General features: G+C 38.2%; 1 protein-coding gene across 1 annotated transcript in view; it reads right to left on the reverse strand.

Moving 5' to 3' along the window:
* Positions 1 to 25,420, reverse strand: part of SYT4 (synaptotagmin 4) — a 157,822-nt gene that overhangs the window by 99,118 nt on the left and 33,284 nt on the right. The window contains exon 3 of the mRNA XM_044078979.1: positions 3,239 to 3,359. Within this exon, the coding sequence (XP_043934914.1) occupies positions 3,239 to 3,359 (121 nt within the window). The remainder of the gene's footprint in view (positions 1 to 3,238; positions 3,360 to 25,420) is intronic.

Below are 25,420 nucleotides of genomic sequence, written 5' to 3' on the forward strand. Positions count from 1 at the left end.
AGCAGAGTACTTCATTATCCCTTTTTAAATGCAACCTAGATAACTGGATGGGGAACACAAAATACACTCCTGGGATTCCACCTATATCGCTGCTGGACAGGGTATCTGGGTGCTGACTTGTCTAAACAGGGGCTAAACTCTTGGCTAGCCTTATAAGGGCCTCAGGGCCAATAGCCTAGTAACCTCCTATGATCCTATAACAGTTCCACGAAAATGTTATCCCTATCCCCACAGCTAAAAACTGTATTACTGCCTTACAGATAACTCCTACATTCTCCACAAAGTTGTATTACAATATTTCTCTGCAGTGTATACAATCATTGCTGTATGTAAAACTTAATTATTGTTTCAACCTGTGTTACACTGACTTACTTGCTTAGGTATATGCACTTTTCAGCGTCATGTTAGAACTGTCATGTGTCTGCATTTGCCTCTGGCTTAACTGATAACTGAAAAGAGTTTTTACACCAGTTCATTTATAAGTTAAATAAAAAAATAGTAAATAACTAAACAAACAGGCAGTTAGCATTACTGTCTCTGAAATATATCAAGAAAACAATACTCTACTCAGCCTAGTTGGAATTAGCAATGGTCAGCACACCTCCAGGGCAGAATGTGAGCACCATGCTGAGACACATAGCATTGCAAGTCTTACGATATCTTAACTTGTACACATGCTCACAAAGATATCATTTTGTTCCTCAAATGAGCCAGTGTTGTACTTATGGCTTCTACAATTGCTGTGCTTTGCAGGGCTTCTGCTTGGTGTGCCACTGATAGTGGGATTGTATTGTTCTTCTTGTAGAGGGACTTTTTGAGTGTCTACTGGAAAATTATGATGGAGCACTATACAAGGTGGATGGTAAGATTACATCTGTCAGGATGGTGATTGATGCCACTGGCATTGCCCATTCTAGTAAGCACTACCAGCATCACTACAGTCACCTGCAATGGTGCCACCTTGAACTGCTTCAACAGTAGGAGGAATAGGTTAGGGTGGCAACAAGAGATGGACATATACAGTAAGAATTCTTCCTCTTCTTATTGTATTACCTGGTATGTCTGTACTGTGGCATGCATACTTTCTTTTACAGTGGCCAAGCAGCAAGACCTGAATACAGGAGGTAAAAGTGACTGTACTGGCAGCGGGATACATATGCTATGTATGGCACTGTACCTTTATAACAGTGACTGCATGTGTAACGCATGCATGTAGTAATGTGCTGGTCTGCACATAATGCTGCAGTTTAGGTCATGGAGTGGTCGTTCCCAACTTGGTGTGAGACAGCAAATGACTCTGGCGCTGTGCACTAGTGGTCACCAGGTTTCCATTTCAGCAGTGAGATAGAGGTTACCCTGATAAAGCTGAAGCATAGGGACTGCTGGTTGCCTTTGTATCACTTTTCAGAGATGGGGCAGTAGGTTCCTTCACTGAAAGTGGCCCAAGGGGATTGTTCATATTTTCCAAGCATCAGTCTGGTATTATTTTATGGTTCACTGACATCCATATGTCTGCCTCAGCATTACAGCATGCCTGAAGCTATAGCCTGTTAAGTCAAGCAACTGGCAGGCCCAGACCATCCTGCCAACATACGTGCAGCTTGTATATGATGGCACACATGGAGGATAGCTGGTTGCTGTTCCCTGTGTTGGCTTGACATGCATCTATGGCCTCTTCCTTCTTCTCCCTGTCCAGAAGTTCATGTCACAACTGCAACGATCCACATATCTTGTTCACTGTGAACCCACCACTTTTAAGAGCTGTCCGTCTTCTTTGTCTTTGTTTATTCAGTGGCATCTCTACCTTTTGCGTGCAAACCACCTTTGTGTGTTTTTGCCTGCACCTTATGTTTGTTTGTTTGTTCACATGACCCCATTCCTTTCCATTCACCTTCTATCCCTTCCTCTGACATTCCTCCCTACTTAACTCAATAACCCATTTTCTTTATAATTTGAAAAACAGGACCTGTTGATCCCACAAAAAATATCACAATTCTTGAATGTTTTCCTCTGTTTGTTATTCTCCCCTTCCAAACTTTCTATCTTCCCCTTTCCTCTTCATACTAATGATGAGATGGTTTGGCACATTACTGTGCTGATCCATAGCAGGCTGCCCGGGGTGGTAGCTATGGATCACTTCATGGCACCTGCCTTGGTGGTGATGTCTGACATACTGTTCATGTGCCTATCTGCAGTGTTAATCATCCATTGTTCCAGTTCAGTGTGACTCTTCCCTTTAATACAGAAGCTCTGTTTTATTTTGCAGTCTTTTCTTCAGTATGCTGGTACTATAGATTCATAGGTAGCTAATAGACATGAGGTTTAAGAGACCACTTAGGAAACTAGCACAGCTTCCCAATTGCCTCAGAGCATTGTCTCGTTATGTGACTTGCTTAGGGTCAAACAGTTGGTGGAGAAAGCATCACGTTAGCAGCTTGCAGATTTTATCCCCTGAACTAACTGGCAAACTATGCTGGCCCTTGTTCACATCTCATTAGCTTTTAGCCACACCACGGTGCCTGCTTCATGCCTTTTAGCTCTGCTGAGGCTCAAAACATTTACCTGTGAAACCTAATCTATTTTCTGTTTCATATATGATCCAAAGAGCTAGTTTCTGCCAGGTGTGTAAGACACTGTCTGATCCAGTTCTGTCTGAAAGTATAAGCACAGAATGCACCACTGGAGGAGCTAATGCCAGATAAGTTATCCTACCCCTGATAAATATATATCGATAACAGGAAAAAATGCAGAACTTTACACAGTTTCTTCCAAGACTATATAAAGAGCTTTCCTGTGGATTCATAGAAAAGTAAATTCTTAACTTCATTCAAAATACACATGGCAAGCAGAAAAATATGTTAATGGTAATGAGTTCTGAAAGCCAGTAGGTTATAAATTTGACAAATGAACCTATAAACCTAAGCAGTTAATAAAAATATAATTCGGTCAACCTGCAAATCTACAAGCACTCTAGTCTTTAAAAAAGAGTATATTCTTGATGTATAATTTAGCTAGAATTTGATCTTTAATGAAGTGTTATACTACATTACTATTCTAATTTCATTCAAATGCACGAATTACACTTAGTAGGAGTCCATTCCTCCTGTTCGTGGAACAGCTTTTGAGGCCTTTTGCATTAATCTCCATTAATTAATAAAATACTTTAATTATTTGATAATAAGCAACCAATATTTAAACTGATATTTTATTTGAGATGACAGAATTCTTGGAGGCATACCTGACAATCCAGATGAATCGATTTTAGGAAGATGCCGGGCCTTCAATACAACCACGGTCAGAGTGTTTGTAGTCGACTGGTAACAAAGAGATACCAACAATTCACCACGTCCGACGGACTTCTGTAACAAAATTGATAAATGGACATTAGTATTACTGTGGTATGCAGAAGGTTACATTAATTTTTTAATATTTTAATGTCGGATGACTCTAGAAATCCTATGGTACCCGTAATGAAAATCTTTGCAATATCCCTGCTGTGTAGGTGGAGAGGCACTGAGTTCCGTGGTAAATGTTCCAGATATCCCCAGGAGTATACAAGTAACTCCAGAGAAGGAAAAAGAAGAAATGTGTCACACTAGCATGGTCATAAGCAGCATTTCCCAACATTATACCATAGAAAGGACACTTTGTTTACTACAGTAACAGTATAAAATGACTGCTCTTCTGCAGCAGAATTTTACCTCTCTTCATACCTATCAAATCATGGCAACAGCAGTGAAGAAGTGAGCAACAGTTGCCACCGAAGGCTTGAAAAGTAATTTTTTTAATATTCTAAGAAAGGATATAATCAGGCAGTATTACAGTAAAATGTTGGTAAAGCAAAATTAAGAAGTCTTTGCAGCTCTGTAGAATAAAACTATACCCTAGTTATATACTCTACCTCTGGATGAAGCAGTACTTAAATTTAACTCCATCTTCCTTAACAAACTTAATTCTGTTGCCCCACCCAGAATGGTCAGAGTAAAATCTCAGCATTCCCCTTGGCTCTCTAACTTTAGTAGGTCTCTAATATACAAAATAGATAATGCGTGGAAACTTTGGTCCAAATGTAAATCTACAGACAGCTTCCTACAATATATGGAACTTCACAACCTGACTAAAAAACATATTATCAATGACAGAAAGACCGTCCACCACACAAATCTAAGTACTACATCCAGAAACCTCAAAAAGTTTTGGAATACTATTAATCAGATTCCTTACCCAGGCAATCCATGTATACCTCACCCTTCCCGCAATAATAATCCCCTTGAAACTGACACTATCTGTAATTCATTCTTCACTGAATCCATCAGTTGTATTGTGCAGAATTCATATACACCCAATCTTCCACCCCCCCCACTACACAGCTCACCTTTTCCATTGAAACCTGTTCCTACCAGCTACAATAAAAAAACTTCTTCTTAAACTAAAACCTTGTTCACCATCAACTGATAAATTGCCACCTCTCTTCCTAAAGACTGTAGTCAAATCTATAGTATATCCAGTCTCCATCCTTACAAATTGCTCCATTAGGGAATCTACTGTCCCTACTATTTGGAAAACTTCCACATTATTCCAATCCACAAGGGAGAGAATTCAAGAGAATTTTCTAATTTTCGTCCTATAGCCATTTTCTCTCCCCTCACCAAAATGCTTGAACATTGTGTTCACAGACAATTATTAGCCCATCTCATTCAACACAATCTGATCACTTCTACCCAACATGGATTCCACCCCCACCATAGTTCCACTACTGCTCTTATCTTCTTTACAAACTCCATCTCCCTTGCCAGAGATAACAATAAACTAGTGTCCACTCTCTTTCTCGATCTTTCTAAAGCCATAGATGCTGTTTCCCACCCCATCCTTCTGTCAAAATTGTCTCAACTTAACCTGTTTACAGAAACTGTCTCTTGGTTTAACAGTTACCTTACTGACAGGCAGCAATCTGTCAAATGGCTGTCTGCCCTATCTCTTTTTCTTCCCATTAAAATGGGTGTCCCTCAGGGTTCAATTTTGAGTCCTCTTCTTTTTAACATATTTACCAATCAACTACACCAATTGTCTCCCCAGTCCTCGATCATTCAGTATGGAGATGACTCCACTATCATTTCTATTGCTGATAACCCTACTGATTTACACTCACGCAAAAATCTTTCAACCTCACTAAATCATGGCTAACAACCATCTCATACTCAACCCCAAAAAAGCAAAACTCCTCCTGTTGCTCCCTAAATCCCTCTATCACCTTAAATCATCTTTTACCATCTCTTCACTGAATAACACTACCATTACTCCTGATACTCATACAAAGCTTCTTGGTGTTATCACAGATGACCAACTTAAATTCGACCTGCATGTTCACCACTGTACTAAGAAAACTCACCAAAAGCTTAGCCTGCTATATAGAAACAAAAAACTCCTCACCCCTGACTCTAGGACTTCACTTGCTCATGCTTACTTGCTACCCAACCTTTTCTATTGTTCTCACATTCTTACTAACTTACAGTCTTTACTTCTCTCTAAACTGGAAATTACGTACAACAAAGTAGCCAGATTCGCTGCTAATCTGCCTTCAAAATCTCACCACTACCTTGCTCTTGGCACTCTTGGATGGCTTGAGCATCCTAATCAACTCTTGTTTTCTCAACTTTCATCCACTCTATCCTGAACGAACTCTCCTCTTGCCCTAGCATCTCTACACTCATCTCACTCTAAAACCCTCCCTGATCCCTTAGAAGCTCTGACCAATGTTTATTACATATTCACAATCCTAAAAAAATAATTGGACAAAATCTATAGAGCTATTCTCCCGCCATTCAATGGAACAAGCTTCCCATGTCTCTCAGAAATATTAGCAATGTCCAAATACTCAAACAACATCTAAATACCAATTGGCTATGTCTTTGTGACCATCCCACCTGAGTTCTGTCCTTTGTTAATTATTTTTTTTCTTTTCTCTTCTAACTATACATATGACATTACTTTTATTCACTTACTTATATAAGTCAATTTTTGCTTATGTTTCAATATGCTGTTTCTCTATTTTATTGTTTTTTTATTTTATTTTCTATGTAAATTATCTTGTTTTGCTGTATTCTGGAGCTTTTCTCCCTGGGCCTCCGCTAAACAAGGGCTATTGCCCAGTCACACTATCCTAGTCAACAAATGTCAAATAAGTAAATAAATAAATACATAAATAAATATACATAAGGGCAAAAGTCAAATCATCTTGGAATTGTTAACCACACCTCATTCCCTACTTTCTGAAGGTTCAGCTCCATTATATAACTTGTTTTCTTTTATACAATATGCTACATAATACCTTCCTTTACACAGTACTTTCTATAGATAGGTTCATAGATTAGTACTTGGCTAACTACCCTTGCAAGCCATTTCAAGCCTGGCCAATCATCCCTTGTGAGACTCAAACGCTGCACCTTGTGTTTGTAAGGCAAACACCTTAACCATTAGGCCACCCACCTAATAATAGAGCTCCCCTATTTACAACCATATGATGCAAATTTACAAACCACATTCAACCACCATGAGTTGTCAATAACTGAAACATGTCTTTAACAAGAATATGGCAGAATGACAAGTTTTCCTTTTGCCATACATGCAACATCTGTATTGCTATATTGTGAAGTACTTTAAAAAACACCACCATAACTGCACTCTAGACTCTATTTTTTATCAAGGCCTATAAACAATGCAGCATGTCATAAATGTCAGTAAGTGTGAGGTAAAGGATCCTATTACACACAGAGGGACAGCAGGGCAGGGACTCCCAGCAGTACCTGCAATAGCTTGAGAGGCTCCATTGTCATTCAGAATGTGAATGGTTCACCCCTCCCTACACATAAGATGAAGTACAGCCAACAGCAGTGATCACTGCCACCATAGGAATGGGTTTGTGGGTTGGTTACAACTAGCTTCCACAGTCCTGGTTAAAGTAAGCAAAGAATTAGCATACAGACCTTCTACTGACACTTTAAGACAGGTTTCTGAGCTACTTCCTTTCAGAAAATGTGAATGGAATATCTGTCACCTGATTTTTTTCTTGTGCAATTTACATGACACTGATAAAAGAAGACGTGTATAAAATCATATCTGTGCCTGTCACATACATTTAAAAGTTATTCTGCGTACATGTTGGGGAGTGGCTACATGGATATATGTAGAAGTCTTTAAACCTGTAGTGGCCATGAAGTCCTTTACATACTGCATAAACCCATGAAAAGGCAGTTAGTGCAGAAGATTATGACTTTGAACTGTTAATAAGTTGAAGTGGTGAAATATATTCATGCATCTCTTTATTAATCATCTACTGGGTAGTACAAAGCATAAACAATAAGAAGTGAGCCAGTCATAGGTATTACATGAAAGTGCTGCTTATAGACCACAATTAGCAGAAAAATAGCTGTTATACAGTGCTGCAGTGTTAGGCCCCATCATAACAGCTTTGAAATGTGTATAACAAACATTGCAGTGCTTGGAGTGATGTAATTATACTCTGAAACTGAGAAAATGATAAACTTGTTAAGCATTTCCCCAGAATGAGAATCAATCTTAACAGGGGTTAAGGCACTTAACAAATGTTTGTAAGGGACACCTGTGCTGTTAAGGTCACATTTTGCACTAGGGACTAACCGCAGGCAGTGACAGACAGCAAAGAAGAGTTGCAGAAGGTAAAATAGCTTTTAAAAGCTGTCAGCACTTCACTCTACCACACTTATAAAAAGAAAGTGTGGCAGTACAAAGGGTCTAGCAAGTTTTAAAAGCTGTTTTACCTTCTGCAAGGTGAGCACTTTGTTTCTGCCTGTATATGTCTTAATTGTCCCTGATCTTACAGAACATACCTGATACTGCCTCATATTTTTTGCCCTGCCCCTTGAAAAATGTTTGCTTTTCTGGTTGGGTTCAGAGTCTGGATTTAACCTATGTCCTTGTTGATAAGATCCATGATGATTCTTTCCATGGCCTTACAGATGAGGCTAGTCAGGCTTATGGGTCTATAATTCCCTGGCTTGGTTGATGGTCCCCACCTTGTGAAGAGGGATGACTGTTGCTGCCATTCTTCTAGAACACAGTCTGTCTGGAGGCTGCAGTTATATAGGGATCCAAGTGTGTGTGTACTAGGTCATGTTTAAGTTACTTAAAAGGGAACCTGGCATGTTGTCATGGCCCACTGATTCCATGTTTTTATCCTTAGAGAGCACAGAGATGACCTGCTTTCTTGAGATAATAGGCTGAGAAATGGTGCCAGGTATACATTGAGGGACGACCAGTGGAGACAGTGGGGTGAAGTTTGAACCAGATCTGTCAGCTAGCAGGTTGGCTATTTCCTCCAATTGAATATGGGTGGTATCATCCACAAGCAGCTCTGCACACAGCTGGGTATTCCCCTTAAGAATCTGGATGTAGTTAAAAATGCTTTTGGATTTTCCTTGGCTAAGGAGGCTATTTTTGCTTCATAATTTGTTTTTGAGGACTTGACCAGATCTCTGACTTGTTTGTTTAGACTAGTGAGGGATTTATTCTTCTGCTGAGCTTGTTCCTACTTATTTTTGTTCATTAGTTTCTTTCTGTTGTTCTTTTGTTGTATTACCTGTTTGTACCAGGGATCCACAGGGCAAGACATGGGTTTAATCCTGTCTGGTACTGCTGATTCTATACAACTGCTTAAGTGGCCATACATGGCATTGGTGTACACCTCTGCATAGGATTCTGTGTTTTCTGTGTTCGGGGAAGCTTTAAAATTTTTTATACCATTACTGAGTAGGACATAATTTGTACTGGAGAAATTCTTTAGCATTTTTGAGTTTGATGGAGTATCTGGCCTTTTACTTATTTCATAGGAGACCATTATGTGGTCCAATCTTATCAAATAGGACATCACAAAAGGGAGGGGGTGGAATGCTTCCCTGTGTTAGTGAGTACTATGTCCAGGATATTTGAGCCCCTAGTGGGTGTGCCAACCAGCTGTTCCAGAGCATTTCCATTGACAAGGTCCAAGAACCTCTGAGCCTGCATATTAGTAGTCATATATGTTCCCCAGTCAATGGTAGGATAATTAAACTCACCCATTATTAAGGTATTGGGCTGCATGGTAAGTGACTCCAGTAGATCAGGTACGTGGTATGTTTTCCGGGTTCATGATGGGGGACCTACAGCTTGCAGTGATATAGTAGGGGATTCTAACTGTGGTTAGTTGGACATGGAGTAGCTCAACAGAATCGTACTGTCTGACCAGTCCTGAGGTGTACTTACCATTTATGAAGATGACTACACGTTCTCCTTTGGTTCTTTCTAACTCAGTGGTCTGAACATATGGAAGGTGTTATAGCCTTGCATGGCTGGGGTACTTTCCATGGTTTTGAGCCATGTTTTAGTGACTGCATAGACATAATTTTCCAAGGTGAGGAGTGCTTCTAGGAAGAGAAGCTTCTTGTTCAGACTCCTAGCACTGAGCAGCAGTACCTTGAGCTTAGCAAGAGAAGATTTTATTATGTTATGAGTTTGTTTGCTTTGTCACTGCCTAAAAAAGCACTACAAGTATGGCAAAAGCCTTTACCAGTACCTGAAAACCTAATGGAGACAGGTGCAGATGATCTCTTGCAAAATAGGTTGGCCTGTTGATCATGTCACCCAGGCAGACAAATATTATATTTCCTTGGACTGACACCAAAAATTAAGCCAACTGTAAAAGTCAAATATTTTTTGTTTGTATTGTGGCATCATCTTTGGTGAAGGTAGAATGCTGCTCAAGGCTAGGATCACACCTGGCTGTTACACATAATCTGGGAATTCAGTCATGTCTCCCTTCACATAGTCCAGGGAGGTGCATTTTGGGTTATTCACACTCATATGAACCATGATAGAGTCATAGTGTTACTTGTGGCTCAGTCAGTTGAGTACTTGTGGGATCTGAGAGATCCTGGCATCTGTCAGGCATTAACCATAGCTTTCTCCTTAGCCAGCTTGGTGAGGGGAACATCCGTTTGTCTCACTATGGAGTCTGTTATGACCAGTATTTCAGGTTTTGTGGTGTTTTACCTTATGGGTTTGTTTGTTAAGACACTACTGCATGTATCACTGTGTGTTGTGTTGTTGTTTGCTTTGTTGTGTGTACATGTGGCTTCTAAAGTTGGCGTTTGAGAGGCCTCTGAGTTTTAGTGAGTCACTAGTTAGTACCTCCACATATTTGTTTTTATGTGTCAAATCCTTATTTAGTGTGGAAAGTGGTGCGTGTGTTCTGACAACCTATTTGGCATTCAGCTTGTCTGTATGTGAGTGTCTTGCCTCTATTTTCATAGTATAATGACATCTCTCCTATATATAGTATGTGTTTGTTTCAGAATTAAGTGGTTGTCTGAAGTGGTTGACATAAGACAATTGCTATACTGCCTCAGGACACCCATGTCCATCAGGCTGGCTACAGAGATGGTAGGAAACTTCCCATCCATGACATTAAGTTCTTACTGTTGGTTTTATCAGGGAAACAAATGAGTTAATTACACTACCAACATAGCAAAACTGCTCACTATGCAACTTAGTTACTCCTAGAACAGCAAGGGATGCGTATGGTTTCAGTGATAGTTATTCTAGGGAAATTTTATTCATTTTTTTACAAGAAACAGCTTTTTGTCATGTGTGACACAGACAATCTTACATTTATACAAATGAAAATAAATCACAGTGGCACCATCTCAGTTACAAACAGTGCCAACAAAACTGGTGTTTGCATCTATACAGGGCATTGTTAACAAATGCTGCATAGAGAGCAGCTTTGCACAAATGACAGGCTTATATATAGGCAAATGGAACTGGTATTAAGTTAACTACCTATGAGGAAGGCATAAAATAAGCCTTCCACCAGCAATCCACAGCACAGATAGGTTTAGATCTGCAGACTTCTACCCCGAGTTCAGAAATAGCCTTCTTAATGTAAAATGTCTGGTTTGGAGCCTAAGTGTAAGACCCCACAATCTAGATACAACAGCCCTGACTATCTGAAACAATGTAAGTACTTGTAGCAGCAGTAGAACAATACTTTTTTTTTTAATTAAAGTGCAGCAAATAACACAGGAAGCTAATAAAATGCAATCACAATTATCAAAAGAAGTGTAAAATAATTCTTAGTTTTGTCTTTATAGCAGGGGGATTGCCTTAGCTGTAAGCAGATTCACTGGAACTCTTGTCACAGTCATCAAATGAGTGATTAAGCCAAAACCTGCACAAACGTGAGGCTTATATACAGGGAAAAAGGAACAAGTTTTAAGCTATCTGTACTTATGCTGCTAAATGTTTTTTTTCTTTCCTTTATATACACAATATCCTCTTATGCAAAATAATGTATTAATTTGTAACTTTCTTAAAAGCAGTGAAGTATGCAATATTCATGTGTTATGTGTACCAACTCCATGTTCCTCAGTAGACACAGCAGGTCTAAGTCTGTAAGTTTGCTGACTAGTATGGTAGCTCTTAGACCTTTAAAAATGCAGATCCCATCTATACCTTTCTCTCAACATCATTAGCCAACTAGATAAAAGTACAGAAACAGTATGTTTCAGACATCAAGCAATGTTTTACTGTACTAACCCCCCGGTAGTTTTACGCAGAAGTGGTATGGCCTGAGTGACTGACATGCTAAATGGTTGTGATATCATATGCAAATAATGCATGATGGACACACCATGCATATTTGCTTCACCATCCACATGAATATTCATAGAGGTATATAGTGTTTTTTTGTTTTTGCAGGGGGACTGCACCCCCCCCCCTCACAAATTATACATACCAACTCAGACATCACACTATATTGAGGAAAAGGGTTACTCGTATGCGTCATGTCTCTGTCAACTGTGCACAACCATCATCTGCATACGATATCATGGCTTTTCATTTTGTTATTGTTCAGTGTAGCTCAGAGAGCTGGCCTTTTTTTCTACTGTCCATGCTGTTTTCAGATCTTGCTATACTTGTTATACTTCAAAGAAATAACCGTTGTTCGCAGATGACATACTCTTGTCTTGAATAATAATGGAGCTACATATCCATCAGCAGGTCAGTATAGGGTTTAGGGTTACTGCAATACAAGTAGTACACATTTTCCTTTTCCTTTCATTTTGTTTATAAAGTTTATTTCCTTATAGCAGGACGTGCACCTTGCATCATTATTAAAGAGAAGACTGTCTAATCCGAACAACTGTTATTTTTTGGTATTATAAGAAGTCTGTAGGATCTGTATACATCATCTGCTGCTGGGTGGTGGGCGAGCCTTGCTACTGCACATCCGGGGTGGGGGGTATTACAGTAAAACAAAGCCCAAGCAACTTCCCTGTAACTTAAAACCTGATTTACTTAGGAATCTTAATAGGAAACTAAGTTGCTTTACTTAACCTTACTATGCTATTTCAACTTGCAAAACAGTTTTATACATCTTGAATCACAGTTGTTATACCAAAGATCTGATACAGGTTAAAACCGGCTTGCAATTTAGGTATTCATCTATATTTATATATATATATATATATATATATATATATATATATATATATATAGATATACTCGATCACTGGCATTAAAAGTAAAAATGAAAAAAAATTACTTGTATTCTCCTGCATGTTATGTGAAATTTCAAATAATCCAAAAGTAAGTGTCTAATCCAGTTATACTTAAATATTCCAAACTGGATTCATAAACTCACACCCCCCATGGAGCCGATCTAGTCCACATTAGATAAGTGTATAAAAGCATATTGTTATTCATAGACACAATGTTATACAATACCGTCTCACACCACTATGTAGCCAAAGCACTTATGCACATGCAAACATCCCAATCAGGTTGCCCGAAACTCAGACACATTACATCTGCTAATGGTACATACCAAATAACTAAATAAATAAATTATGGGTTCTCAGCGCTATTCTAGCAGCTGGCTTACTGCATCTGACTAGATCGAGTCCCCTTCTCTACAGATGAGCAGCTCATTTCTTTTAGTGCATATATTAAAAATAAAAGTTGTAAAAACAATGCTTCACAACAGGAAGAGCCCTACTGGCTATTCTGTCTCTCTGCCTCCTGTGGTGCAAGCAAACCTGCTGTCATAACCATATGTGTCTCTTCCCAAAGCAGTGATACAGTGATGCTGTATCCAATGAGAGTGCATACTGCATTTCTCATTTCATTCTTCTTCTGAAAATACATTTACTTTGTGCCATTGCGATAAATGCACACAGGAAGGATCCGAGTGAGATTAAATTATTAAAAAGAAATTGACCAAAGTGTTGTTTTTATAACAAATGTGCACTAAAGAATGGCTTAAAAAAAGATACCATTAAGTCAAATTTCACAATATAATAGCAATGCTGATGATCAGTAGTGCCTTGCCTAAAAAGGCCCCCATAGTGCCTTTTTTAGGCAAGGTCTTGAAAACAACATTACTGGCATGAAATTAACCAATCAGAACAAAATAAGGGTTATGCTGCTAAATGCTAGGAGGTTAAACCAAAAATTGCACTCCCTGGAAGCACTTCTATCACTAGAAGATGTAGATATCTGGCAGTGACAGAAACCTGGTTGAAGGACTCAGATAGTACCCTGGACTTGCAAGGCTACAATGCCTTCTACACCTTTAGACCGCAAAATGAACATGTGAAAACCAAAGGAAGCATTTTTTCAGTCTATATTACAGATAAATTCACCTCCCATCTAGACTGGCAACTCCATGGAGTTACTCCAGGTTCAGTTTACGATGGTTAAGACCCCCATTCAAGTCACAGCCAGTTATAGATCCCCCTCCATAGGTCAAGACACCTGCGAAGCCTACTTGACCAAACTGGAGTCAATCCAAATTTTACAGAACACACTGGTTATGGGAGATTTCAATTATCCCACCATCAACTGGGAAACCTACACTAGCCCTAATTCGTTAGTGTAAAAGTTCCTTGACTTTGTTAATTCAAATGCCCTGGAACAAATTGTCCATACCCTCACAAGGGGAACAATCATTCTTGATCTGGTCCTCACAAACATGTCAAACAGATGCACCTCCGCAACTGTTGGACCTTCATTAGTTAAAACTGACCACAACTCAGTCACCTTCAAGCTGGCACTAACACCAGAACTCACAAAAGTGAAATCAGACTAAAACCTTCACCAAGGCAAGCTATACCCTCCAACGTGAAGGTATAAATGAATTCCAAGCCCCACCCCAAGCTGGAAGTGGTAACTATGCCAAATATTACACTAAAGCCCTGTATAATCACTTGCATAAGTGTATAAACATGGCCGTACCAGAAAGAATCAAAGCCTGAGCCCCAAGTAAAAATAAGCTGCCATGGTGGACATCCAGCATCAACAAACCTTACAATAAACGCAGAAATGTTGTTGTCCAAGAAAACAAAGGCAAGGCCCCAACAATGAAAAAGCACCCTACTCAGCCTCAAGAGGCAAATAAGACAACTTGTCAAATTCTCCACGGGCTCCTTGGAGAGAAACTTAGCAAGTACATCCAAGGATACCCATAAGGCCTTTTACAGCCATGAACATAACCTAAAGGGTAGAACCCAAGCATGTGCAGAACTAGTGGACAACAATATCACACACACTGACCCCCACAGAGATAGCAAACCTGCTAAAGGATAGGCATGGTGAAAATTTCACTTCCTTATCCCCTCCTAACTTACAACAAACCTTCCCCCAAACGTCCCCCTACATACCCGAAGAGCAGGTCCTGTCCAAGGCAAAAAACACAGCCTCTATGGGAAAAGGCAACATCCCAGACTGTCATCTAAACAGGCTAAAACATTAACTAGCATCACCACTAAGTACCCCTTTCAATCATAGTCTAACCACAGGCTTTGTTCCTGTGGAATGGAATAGCATTCCCCTCCAAAAAGGTGGCCTAGCAACAGACTCAGGGAATTACAGACCCATAAGCCTGCCCAACCTCATCTGTAAGGCCATGGAATGTATCAGTATAGACCTCATAAATAAAGACATAGGTGACCCTCAAACCCTGGATCCTACCTAACTCGGCTTCGTGAAGGGTACATCCTGCCTGTTAAATCTGGAAGATTTCTTTGAAAATGTGAGCAAGGCCATTGATGAGGGCAAATCTGTGCACACAGCATACCTCAACCTGGCAAAGGGTTTTCACATAGTCCCACATTCGGACATTAACGATAAGTTTAGCAAATTAAATGTAAACCCCTCTGTTGTAAGTTGGGTTGCCAACTGGCTCACAAACCAGACACACACTATCAAAGTGGGTGACTCCACGTCAACCTGTAGACCTGTTACGAGTGGGGTGCCACAGGGGTCAATGCTGGGCCTCCTGCTGTTTGGTATACACATCTCAGACATTCAGGTCAAAACTAAGAGGTTGTGGCTGACCAAGTTTGCAGATGATTGCAAACTAGGCGCAACCACGGAATCCCCAAATGATGTCAGTATCCTCCAGGAGGGTCTCACGCAGACCAACTGGTGTATTAGTCACTGTCGCAAAAACTGAATGCAAAGAAATGTATCATCATTGCCTTAGGCACAAACAATGTTCCTTCACACTATCAAATCAACAACAATACCCTAAGTACCCAGGAAGTGATAAGGGACCTGGGATCACAAGTTAAATGCAACTTTAACTTTGACCACCATGTGGCTACTGTAGTAAGGAAAGCTTCCTACGTAGCACACTTAATTAGTAAAGGTATCGCCTTGAGAGCAAAAGAAGTTATAACCCCTCTATACTCGGTACTTATCTGGCCCATAATTGAGTATAACGTCTCATTTGGAATGTACTATACTAAGCACCTGCAGCAATTAGAGAGACCTCAGAGATGTCTAACAAAGAAGATAAAGGGGCTCCAGCATGTGCCTTACACAAACCGACTAGAGTCCTTGTCACTATACTACGTTTCATACAGACTTCTTAAGGGAGATTTATACCTGGCCTATAGAGCAATCCAAGACCAAACCTAATGAAACTGCTCCATTTGGTGCATATCCATAAATCAAATGGGACTAGGGCTTCCCATTCCAGGGACCTAAACGTGGTCTGCAACTTAAAAAGGACATGCTGGAGGTATAGATTTACTCTCGGCAACTGCCGCATCTTTGTAACAGGCTATGAGTTCATGTGAAATGGAGCACCTCTATGACACTGGTCAAGAGGAACCTGGATGAGTGGATGGAGCACCATAAATTCTTACCAGGGATAGAGCTCATAAACCTCCTGGACATGGGCAGACGTCACTAAATGCAATCTTGGGTATTGACTAGCATTTCTATGGTATTACATTCGGATGAAACTGCTAGGCTTAAAATGACCTCTGGTCATAGCCTAGTTATCTCCTATGATCCTATGAATATTAGGTGAGGCTTTTTTTTTACATTTCTGTAACACAAGAGCCCCGCAAAAGTCTGGCAAATCAGATACTGTATACAATTTTAGGAAGGTCAGGTTTATTAAGTGGATGAACATGCAGTTATATGTTCCACAGATTTAAGGTTAAACCCTTGGGAACTTGTTAACTGAAAATAAGTAATGTGGTATATAGATAATTAGGAGACAAGATAAAAAAACGGTTTCCTTTTTTAATTAATTTTATTAATTTTAAATAAAAAAATACAACTAAACATACAATCAACATCGACATATTTACAAAGTCCATAATGAGTTATTAAAATTCTAAACAACTTACATTGAAGAGTTAATATTTAACTAATAAATCACTCATTTTATATAAGTAGTAGTAACATTGGTGGTTCTCATCTTGATTATAGACATTTCTCTTTTAGAAACCACATTTGCTATATTTTATGAATTAAGAAAACAAAGGAGAAGTCTTTTTTTGCATTTTTTTTGTTATAGCTTTTCTGTCAAAGAAGACATGTTTTCAGAATCTGTAGAACTTAGGAAGAAATTGTGAAGATGCCCGAAGTTTTGCTCCAATTAAAAGAGTACATTTTACTTATTTTTTTGTTCTGTGTTTGTTGTTCTTAACATCATACCTCTAACTCTACAGATTTTTGCAGATTGTACAGATTTTGCCTCATATTTTTGATTTGTGTGGGTCTTTGTTCCCCCATTATGTCAGGCCTTGTCCAGATTTCTTGAGCTAAGAGGCTGAGAGGTATGCTTAACATATTGTTTATAAATACAAGATGAAAACTGAAGCCTTTTGGAAAGGAACTCCAAATACTTTTGCTGACTAATCACACACACACACCAGAGGTAAAAAATTCAAACCAAAGCAAGGCAATTCAAAATATGCCACAGCACTTAATAAAGGATATGGCTCATTTCTGACGCTTCAAAAGAACAAAGTTTTAATATTAAAATCACTGTAAATTTAGAATCATTTCACTCCACTAAAGAACAAAACCACACTGAAACAAAAAACAAGCAATCACATACAGCTGCCGGCAATCCAGAATCATATGCACCAGCTTACTTATACATATTGCACACTTAGTGCTATACCTTTACAAGTAACTTGTGATGTATGTTACTTTCAAGAGAAGGAAAAGCAATAAATAAATCCCTATATGGCACCCAAAAGTTCCAAATGCTGTAGTTAACATAATGAATGTATACAAGTTCACAACTGATAACAGACTGGCAAAACTGGGCCTGTAAGATAACCATTGCCCTATATGCCACCGTAGTGGCTGAAGATGGAACATGCATTGTCACATGCTGCCAGTTCTCCTCTAACTGGCAAAGAAAGAGTGTATCGGTGGCTACTATAATGAGAATGACATGCAAAGACAAACAAATACACAAATCTATGTATGGAATAATTACAGATTTTATATCTATGTACACACACACACACATATAAATATATATATATATATATATATATATATATATATATATATATACATATATATATATATATATATATATATATATATACATACATAAATATATATATATATATATATATATATATATATATATATATATATATATACATACATAAATATACATATATATAGATTATATAAATATACATATATATAGATTTTATATATATATATATATATATATATGTGTATATATACATATGCATGCATATGGTTACTATACATAAACATATATGCATATATTAAGCAGTGAATATCACTGTCTACTTTAGTAATTTAGTACTTTATCAATTTGTTTAAACCTTAGTCCTGTTTGCCAAACTGCCATAATAAAGATCTGCAACAGAAATCAACTAACAGCTTTAAAAGCTGTAGCACCTCAGGCCTGAAAAATGCTGTCACTAGGGAAGGGCATCAAACTCCCAAGAGCTTTACTGGCTTTACCATGGCACTAACTGCCATGAAACAGCAGCTACAGCTCCATGCATTACAAGAAAATATGACTGGTTCACCAATCATAGCCATAGTTTGTTACATTTTCTTAAAATGATTTTCAGGATTGCCTAACCATGTGGTGTAGAAAGATAAAGTCTTGACTAGTGGAATGGGTGCTTGAGGACCAGGTGGTGGAGGATAGGATTCAATGGTTGATGCTGACTCGCCTATCCTGGGAGAGGAAGGCAGCTTAGGCTCAATGTAACAGTAATTTTAAGAGCCTGGTGAGCTCCACTCTGCAAGCAGTATGCCACTTGGATGGGAGACTGTGCATGCTATGAAGTATGCATTCACCTCCGAAAGGCAGCCATTTTGTGCTAGTAAGGCAGATGTAAGGCTGTGGTATTAGGTGCACTCCCTGTCAGTGTTATGATGCTGCACCAGCATTCTCGATTTCCTCAACTGCCCCCTACATTGGTTGGCTGGAGCCTGAAGGAGGCTAAGACAGGTTCGGCAGACCTGGTGAATTAGGAAAGAAGCTGCTAGCATCTGATGTTCAGCCACAGGGAGGTAAGGAAAAAATGGATTACAAAATTAATGTCTTTAGCTTCGCTTTAAATGTGAATTTCATTGCATCTACTTCTCAAACAACAAAAATTAGTTGTTGTTGTGGTTGCTGACCTGAATATAATCCTATATGTTAAAACTGAGAGCTCTAAAACATTAACTGACGTTGAAACTGAAATGATTAATCCTAAGTAATTACCCTTATAATGGAACTGAGAAATCTGAGTTTTTAACAGTCGCACCAATACAGGAAAAGAAGGCAAAACCCACTTTTTTTTTAAAAAAAGTTTAGAAAGTGAAATTTTGGTAAGTTAAGAGGTTCCCATATATGCAGGCACACACTCTTACACACACACAGACACACACACACACACACACACACACACACACACACACACACACACCTGCATGCAATTATTTTAATGTAGTTTTAGTTGCTGCAAAACTGATATCTCCATAGCATCAACATGCATAATGTATCAGTTAGTCAATATAATACACATAATTTATATCACCACTTCCTTGATTCTGCAGAATACACGTTAAAAATCAACAGCTTGCATGAGTTCTGAAAAACCCTTTACAAAAACATACAAAAAAATCTGTTAAAAAAACTATTCATATAAAAGCTATAAATATTTGAATGTATGACTTGTATAACTGTTATAACTGTTATAACTGTTAAAAGTGCACATAGTTGCATCTCATTGCTTCAAAAGCATGTGCATGTACTTTTTGTTTCTTCATCCTTTTTACCTTTAAAGTATATTGATGAGATCTAATTTGAACAAGCATGTCTCATTTAATTAATGCATGATAAAATGAACATGAAAAATCTAAAACCTCTGGAAACTACAATTCAGGACAGTGACCCTCTCCACTTGGGGACTTACCCTACCTGACCCCTAACTAATCTACCTACTGCGGCATCAAAGCTAGACATACACTTATACATGCAGACCCAGACACAACCTTCCGCACACTGCTTGTCCCATAAGCTCACCAAGACCTATCTCTACTGCACTGGGTGAAAAAGAGCTTTTGGCCATGCTCATTAACAAGAGCAAGCATAGTAATCAGTGTTAATTTATGCAGAGTATGTGCCAAAGCATTCAGTACATCTAGCTCTATATACGTGTGTGTGTGTGTGTGTGTGTGTGTGTGTGTGTGTGTGTGTGTGTGTGTGTGTGTGTACGTGTGTGTGCATGTGTATGTATATATACATATATACATAGATATATATATATATATATATATATATATATATATATATATATATATATATATATATATTTATATATATATATATTTACATGTAGATAGTACATATAGATAGCATATAATGTTTATATATAGATATATACACACACATATGCATATATATATATATATATATATATATATATATATATATATATATATATATATATATATACACACACACACACATATATATATATCTATATATATATATATATATATATATATATATATATATATATATATATATATATATATATATATACATATATAGCCACAAACTGAAGTAACCTGCAGACCTCCTTGGTTGTATACATTCAATAAACTAAATTAATAAATATAAAAGCACACACAAGATTTTTTGTGTTTGTTAGAATATTGTCAACAGTTCTGCATCCTATTCACACAGTTTCTTCAACATAGTCCCATTCACACCAGCAATAAAAAAGAAATGAAACTTCATGGACACTATAGTCAAAAACTGTGGTGTCATAACCCACGGAAACAATTATACCCACATTAACTGGAAAGCTAGAAATGAAGTAAATCAAAATTGGATTTAAAAAATTAAATAAAAAAAAAAGAAAAAGAAAATCTCAGAACTACAGTCAGCTATTTCGGAAAACAGTATTATCAGCAAAACAGAACAGAATATAAACATTTGCTGTAAGTAACACAAGCTAAATGCATAATTAATAAACACAGTCAAATCGGGGGTGGGGCAAAGGGGCAGCAACCACACTTTCAAGCCGTTATGGGCATGATCAGTGGCTTATCCAAGGTGTTTATCGCTCCCTGACAGACATGCAGGCATTCTTGATATGCATTTAAGCAGATGTGAGCCATGTATTCACAACTGCTTAAGTGATTAAATGACAGTCAGTATGTGAAGACCGCATAGAGCTGTTATGGATGCACATTAAAGCATTTTGCTGTGTTCTCACACACTTGCTTCATTAGATGTTAGTAGTACTTTCATTCATATAGTTTAACAAAGAGGAAACTGTTTGCTACAGTGTAAGAATGAAGTAAGACTATAGGGACCAGTGAATGATGACTTTTTTAATCTTCAAATCTAGTTGTGGTGCCAGCTGGAGGCACTGCTCAGGGCAACAACTGACGTGATTACAGCTCTGCTAAAAAGATATCAAAACTGTTCATAATACCCTTACTATGCTTCACTATGACAGGATGAAAGCAAATGACCCCAAAATCAGAATCCTCGGACTGTATTGACCATAAACATCTTGCTGTAAAACACTTTTTAAAGTGTTTTTGCAGGGGGGCATGCCTCTCTTCACTAAGCCCTCCCCCCCGAACATATACATACCAATTCCAAGTTTGCATTTGCTCAAAGAAGGGGGAATTTCCACTGCGGTGGTGGTGCTGCGGTAGTGTTGTCGCCTCACAGTTAGACGTTGCCCGTTCTATTCTCAGTTAGAGCGTCTTCTGTGTGGCGACATGTGTGAATGGGTGTTCCTTCATTGAAGGTTGTGCGTTAGGCAAGGCAAGCCAGCACGTAAAGCTTTACTGCCATTCATTAGCGGACCGGAGTTCCGCTGTGGCGACCCCTAACTGGGAAAAGCCGAAACCACAAACAAACAAAGAAGGGGGAATTTCCACTAAAAAGGGAATTACATCTTGCACAATTCACTGACTGTGACTTCCTATTGAGGAAGTCTAATCATTACCAAGTTGAAGCTCAGGCAGTCTAAGCTCAAGAGGTCAAGAATCATTCACCAGTAAGATAACCCCCTAACTATACTTGCCAAATATTGCCATGCCACTGCCAAACGCTAAGAGAACATACGATTTATTTTAGTGGAAAACAAATCACAAGACAATCCATTCATAAAAAGATAAATGAGCCACGTAGAGCTCTGCTCAACAGACAGCTTAACAAGTATTCACTGAAATTAATATAAAAACAATAAACCAGACCAAAAATGTAAAAGAAGATAATTTGGATGTGATCTACGGGCCTTGTTGAGTGCTAAATAAAATTTGTACTGTAGGATTAGGGAACACATGTCATGACTCTAGGCCTTACTATGCATCACAAAATGTGTTCCTTAAAGTTACAACAGAGCAAACTTTCACATATATTACAGTGGCTGAATGCCTCGCTGCTCTTTCTTTACCAAAAAGAGTTTGAAATAGTCAATCAACATTTATCTTGTGATGCATACATTTATAAGGAAGTGTAGGATATTTTGTTCTGATAGCACTACATATTGAAATATGTGACCCCAGTGGTTTAGATTATGAGGAGTTCCACTTCATACATGTTTTGAACAAATTGTTATTAGCAGCAATTTTGGATTTATCCATGTGCTTCTGGGTGGCTGTCTTTGTGCCTGGTATTTTTAGAAATATAACACATTAAATAAAAACTAAAAAATGACTGCATACTACTGCTTTATTTTTTTTTGTTCTTGTTATTGTTGCTAGTGTGATGGAATTATTACAGCTTTTACGCCTGTTATTTGGGTTACATTGTAATTCCCTTAGACTGCCGTTTAGTAGTGTGAGACTAGAGAAGTCTTGAAAAGTGCAGGACAAATTTGTCACTCACTTCCTAATATCACAGTAGAGCATGTCAAGGTTATTATTATTTTGTCAATTTCTGAGTATAGTCACATAAATGAATGTATTTCACACAGGATTACGAAAGAGTCAATAATTACAACTAATTTTTATGTGTTCAAGACATGGCTGTCAAGATATTCACCTCTCAAAGTGAATCTTGATGTCCACATGAAGAACAAATATCAAGTAAGTTATGATTTGGCAAATTCAAACAATTATTTGTAGAATGCGGAGTACTAGCTGATCCAAGGCACAATTCGTTAACAGAGAAAAAAGAATACAGCATAAAGTGCGTTACATCTGAAAGCGGCAACTTAGCACTGCCTCACATACAACAGTCACAAAAGAAGCATATTTTTCAGACTTCTACAATGGTGCAATACATTTCACAATGATGTGTGCACATATGCACACACAAAGTGGTGTTGCAGTACAGTGTTTTATGGCTTTTCAATGTGTTTAGCCTCTCTCCCCTGTTTTCTAGTGGCTGATGATTATACTCTACAGTGGGTCTAGAGCTTCGAACCTCTGAAAGGTGCTTAACGAAATCTTGTTACACACCACTCTTGTGTTTTTCCCAAATGTACAGCAAATTTGTAGCAATCCATATATTACAAAAACTTACTGTTTATAAAATCATTGAGCCTTAAATATAGACATGGATTTTAATCATGCTTAACTTACAAATGATGCTTTACCAGAATATTTTACAGCTGCCCTTTTAGCTCTTAGGTCCATAGGTATTTACTAGGCTAACAACTGCAAGGGCCTTTTTAAGCCTAGTCATGCATTGCAAATCTCTAATAAGTTCTCATATCCTTGGTACGTGTAAGCAGAGGCTTCGGAGATGAAAATTTTTAAGGAAGTGGCCTAGGAGATGAGCCATTTATACTATGTCTAGGTCCATTACAGACATAGGTGCCAAACCAGGGATGAAGTTCCTATTCACCATCCAACTGTCCAAATTACACTTGAATTGGGTTAGGGAGGAACTCTGCTGAACATGCATGGGGAGCCTGTGAAGAGGTAGTCTCTGGGATACATACCTGTATCTCCAGCAGGTCCTATTTATATCACAGGCAAGGTTTAAGTCTTTAGAATGAGTGATTCTACTGCTGTTTGTTTTTTGGATTTACAGAAAGTCCATCAAGGTAGGGTCTGATAATGCCTTGTATGCCAGGTAGAGATATCCCCTCAAAAGCCTGTCGGAGGCAGAATATAGGGATAAGGCCTTGAGGCTGTCTGCATAAGGCATGCTACTTATTTTATTAAGGCACCTTTGTGGACATTCCAATTGTTGGATGTGCCTGGTTAGGTTCATACCAAAGGGGTCACTGTACTCAATGATACGTCTGATGAATGCTGTATATAGTGGAATAATGACTTACTTGGACCCAGATGCCATACCTTTATTTATAAGTTGTACAACATAGAATGATCTTCTCACTACTGTAGACATGTGATGTTCAAAGGCTACATTACAGTTTAAGAGTTGTCCACAACCCTGACTACTGGGTCACTTATTAGGGTTGTGTTGTCAATATGATAGTTACCAGTTTAAATGACTTCTCGAAGAATACTATTATGCATCTCCGGGCATTTCGTTTTAGTCCATGGCTCTGACACCAGTTATTTGTCTGTCAGCTCTTCCTGGAGAACATTACTGTCAGTGGACGGTTTTAGGATTCTATGACTATTCCTAATTTGCAATGATCTGCAAATTTATTAAGCCACAGGCCACTGACACTGGCCTTGATTTCAGAAGTAAATTCCAATAATTAGTGTTCCCAGGACTAATCACTGAGATACTTTAGATGTGATTGACCTCTTTGTAGAGGTGGTCTCCCAAATTCTAACTTTATAGATCTTGTCTGTGAGCCAGCTGGCTATCCACCAGGTGACATAAAGGGTTTGTACCTAGTTTCTTGAGTTTATCAACAATGCCTGAGTCGGGTATTGTGTCAAATGCCTTGGTCAAGTTTGTTTCACAACTTAAAATTCACAAAATTTAATAATGTTCTGCATTTCATAAATAGCCATTTTGTTTTTAATTTTTCCTTTGATCAGCATTTTTTTCGAGATTATTTGCTTTGGTCTTGTAACTAATTGTATTAAGATGTAATCTGAATAAAGCAATCATACATAAACAATCACAACATACATAGATAATTAATTAATAACAAAAATATGTTCTTGCAGGACATGGATACCCATGCACCCACACTTCAGAAACTCTTAAATAAGCTATTTCAGAGATTACAGAGAAATGAGAAAAAAGCAGGAAGTTCTTTTCCCCACCAAGCTAAGATAAAGGTGACTTGCCATTACAGTAAAATACACAAAAATGCACAGAGACAACAGTTTGGCTCTAGGAAGGCATGTCAACCTGCACTCACTGTGGGAGAGGTTGCATCCTCACACCCCTGCATCTATACATATACTAACTTCAAGAACACACAGCATCACAATTTGTCTCACTCTTTCATTAAGCAGTGATTCGATAAACTGTATTATATGACCATTGCTTCAACAAATCAAGAAAACAATTACCAGTATGGAACCCCTATAAATATATACATATATGTATAACGATAATGAGAGGGAGAGGGAAAGGAAGAGAAATGGATCTATAAATACAGTTAAGCATATATATATATATATATATATATATATATATATATAT

This window comes from Protopterus annectens, chromosome 1.part1 (assembly GCF_019279795.1).
Source record: "Protopterus annectens isolate FY-2018-M chromosome 1.part1, PAN1.0, whole genome shotgun sequence".
Taxonomy (NCBI): Eukaryota; Metazoa; Chordata; order Ceratodontiformes; family Protopteridae; genus Protopterus; species Protopterus annectens.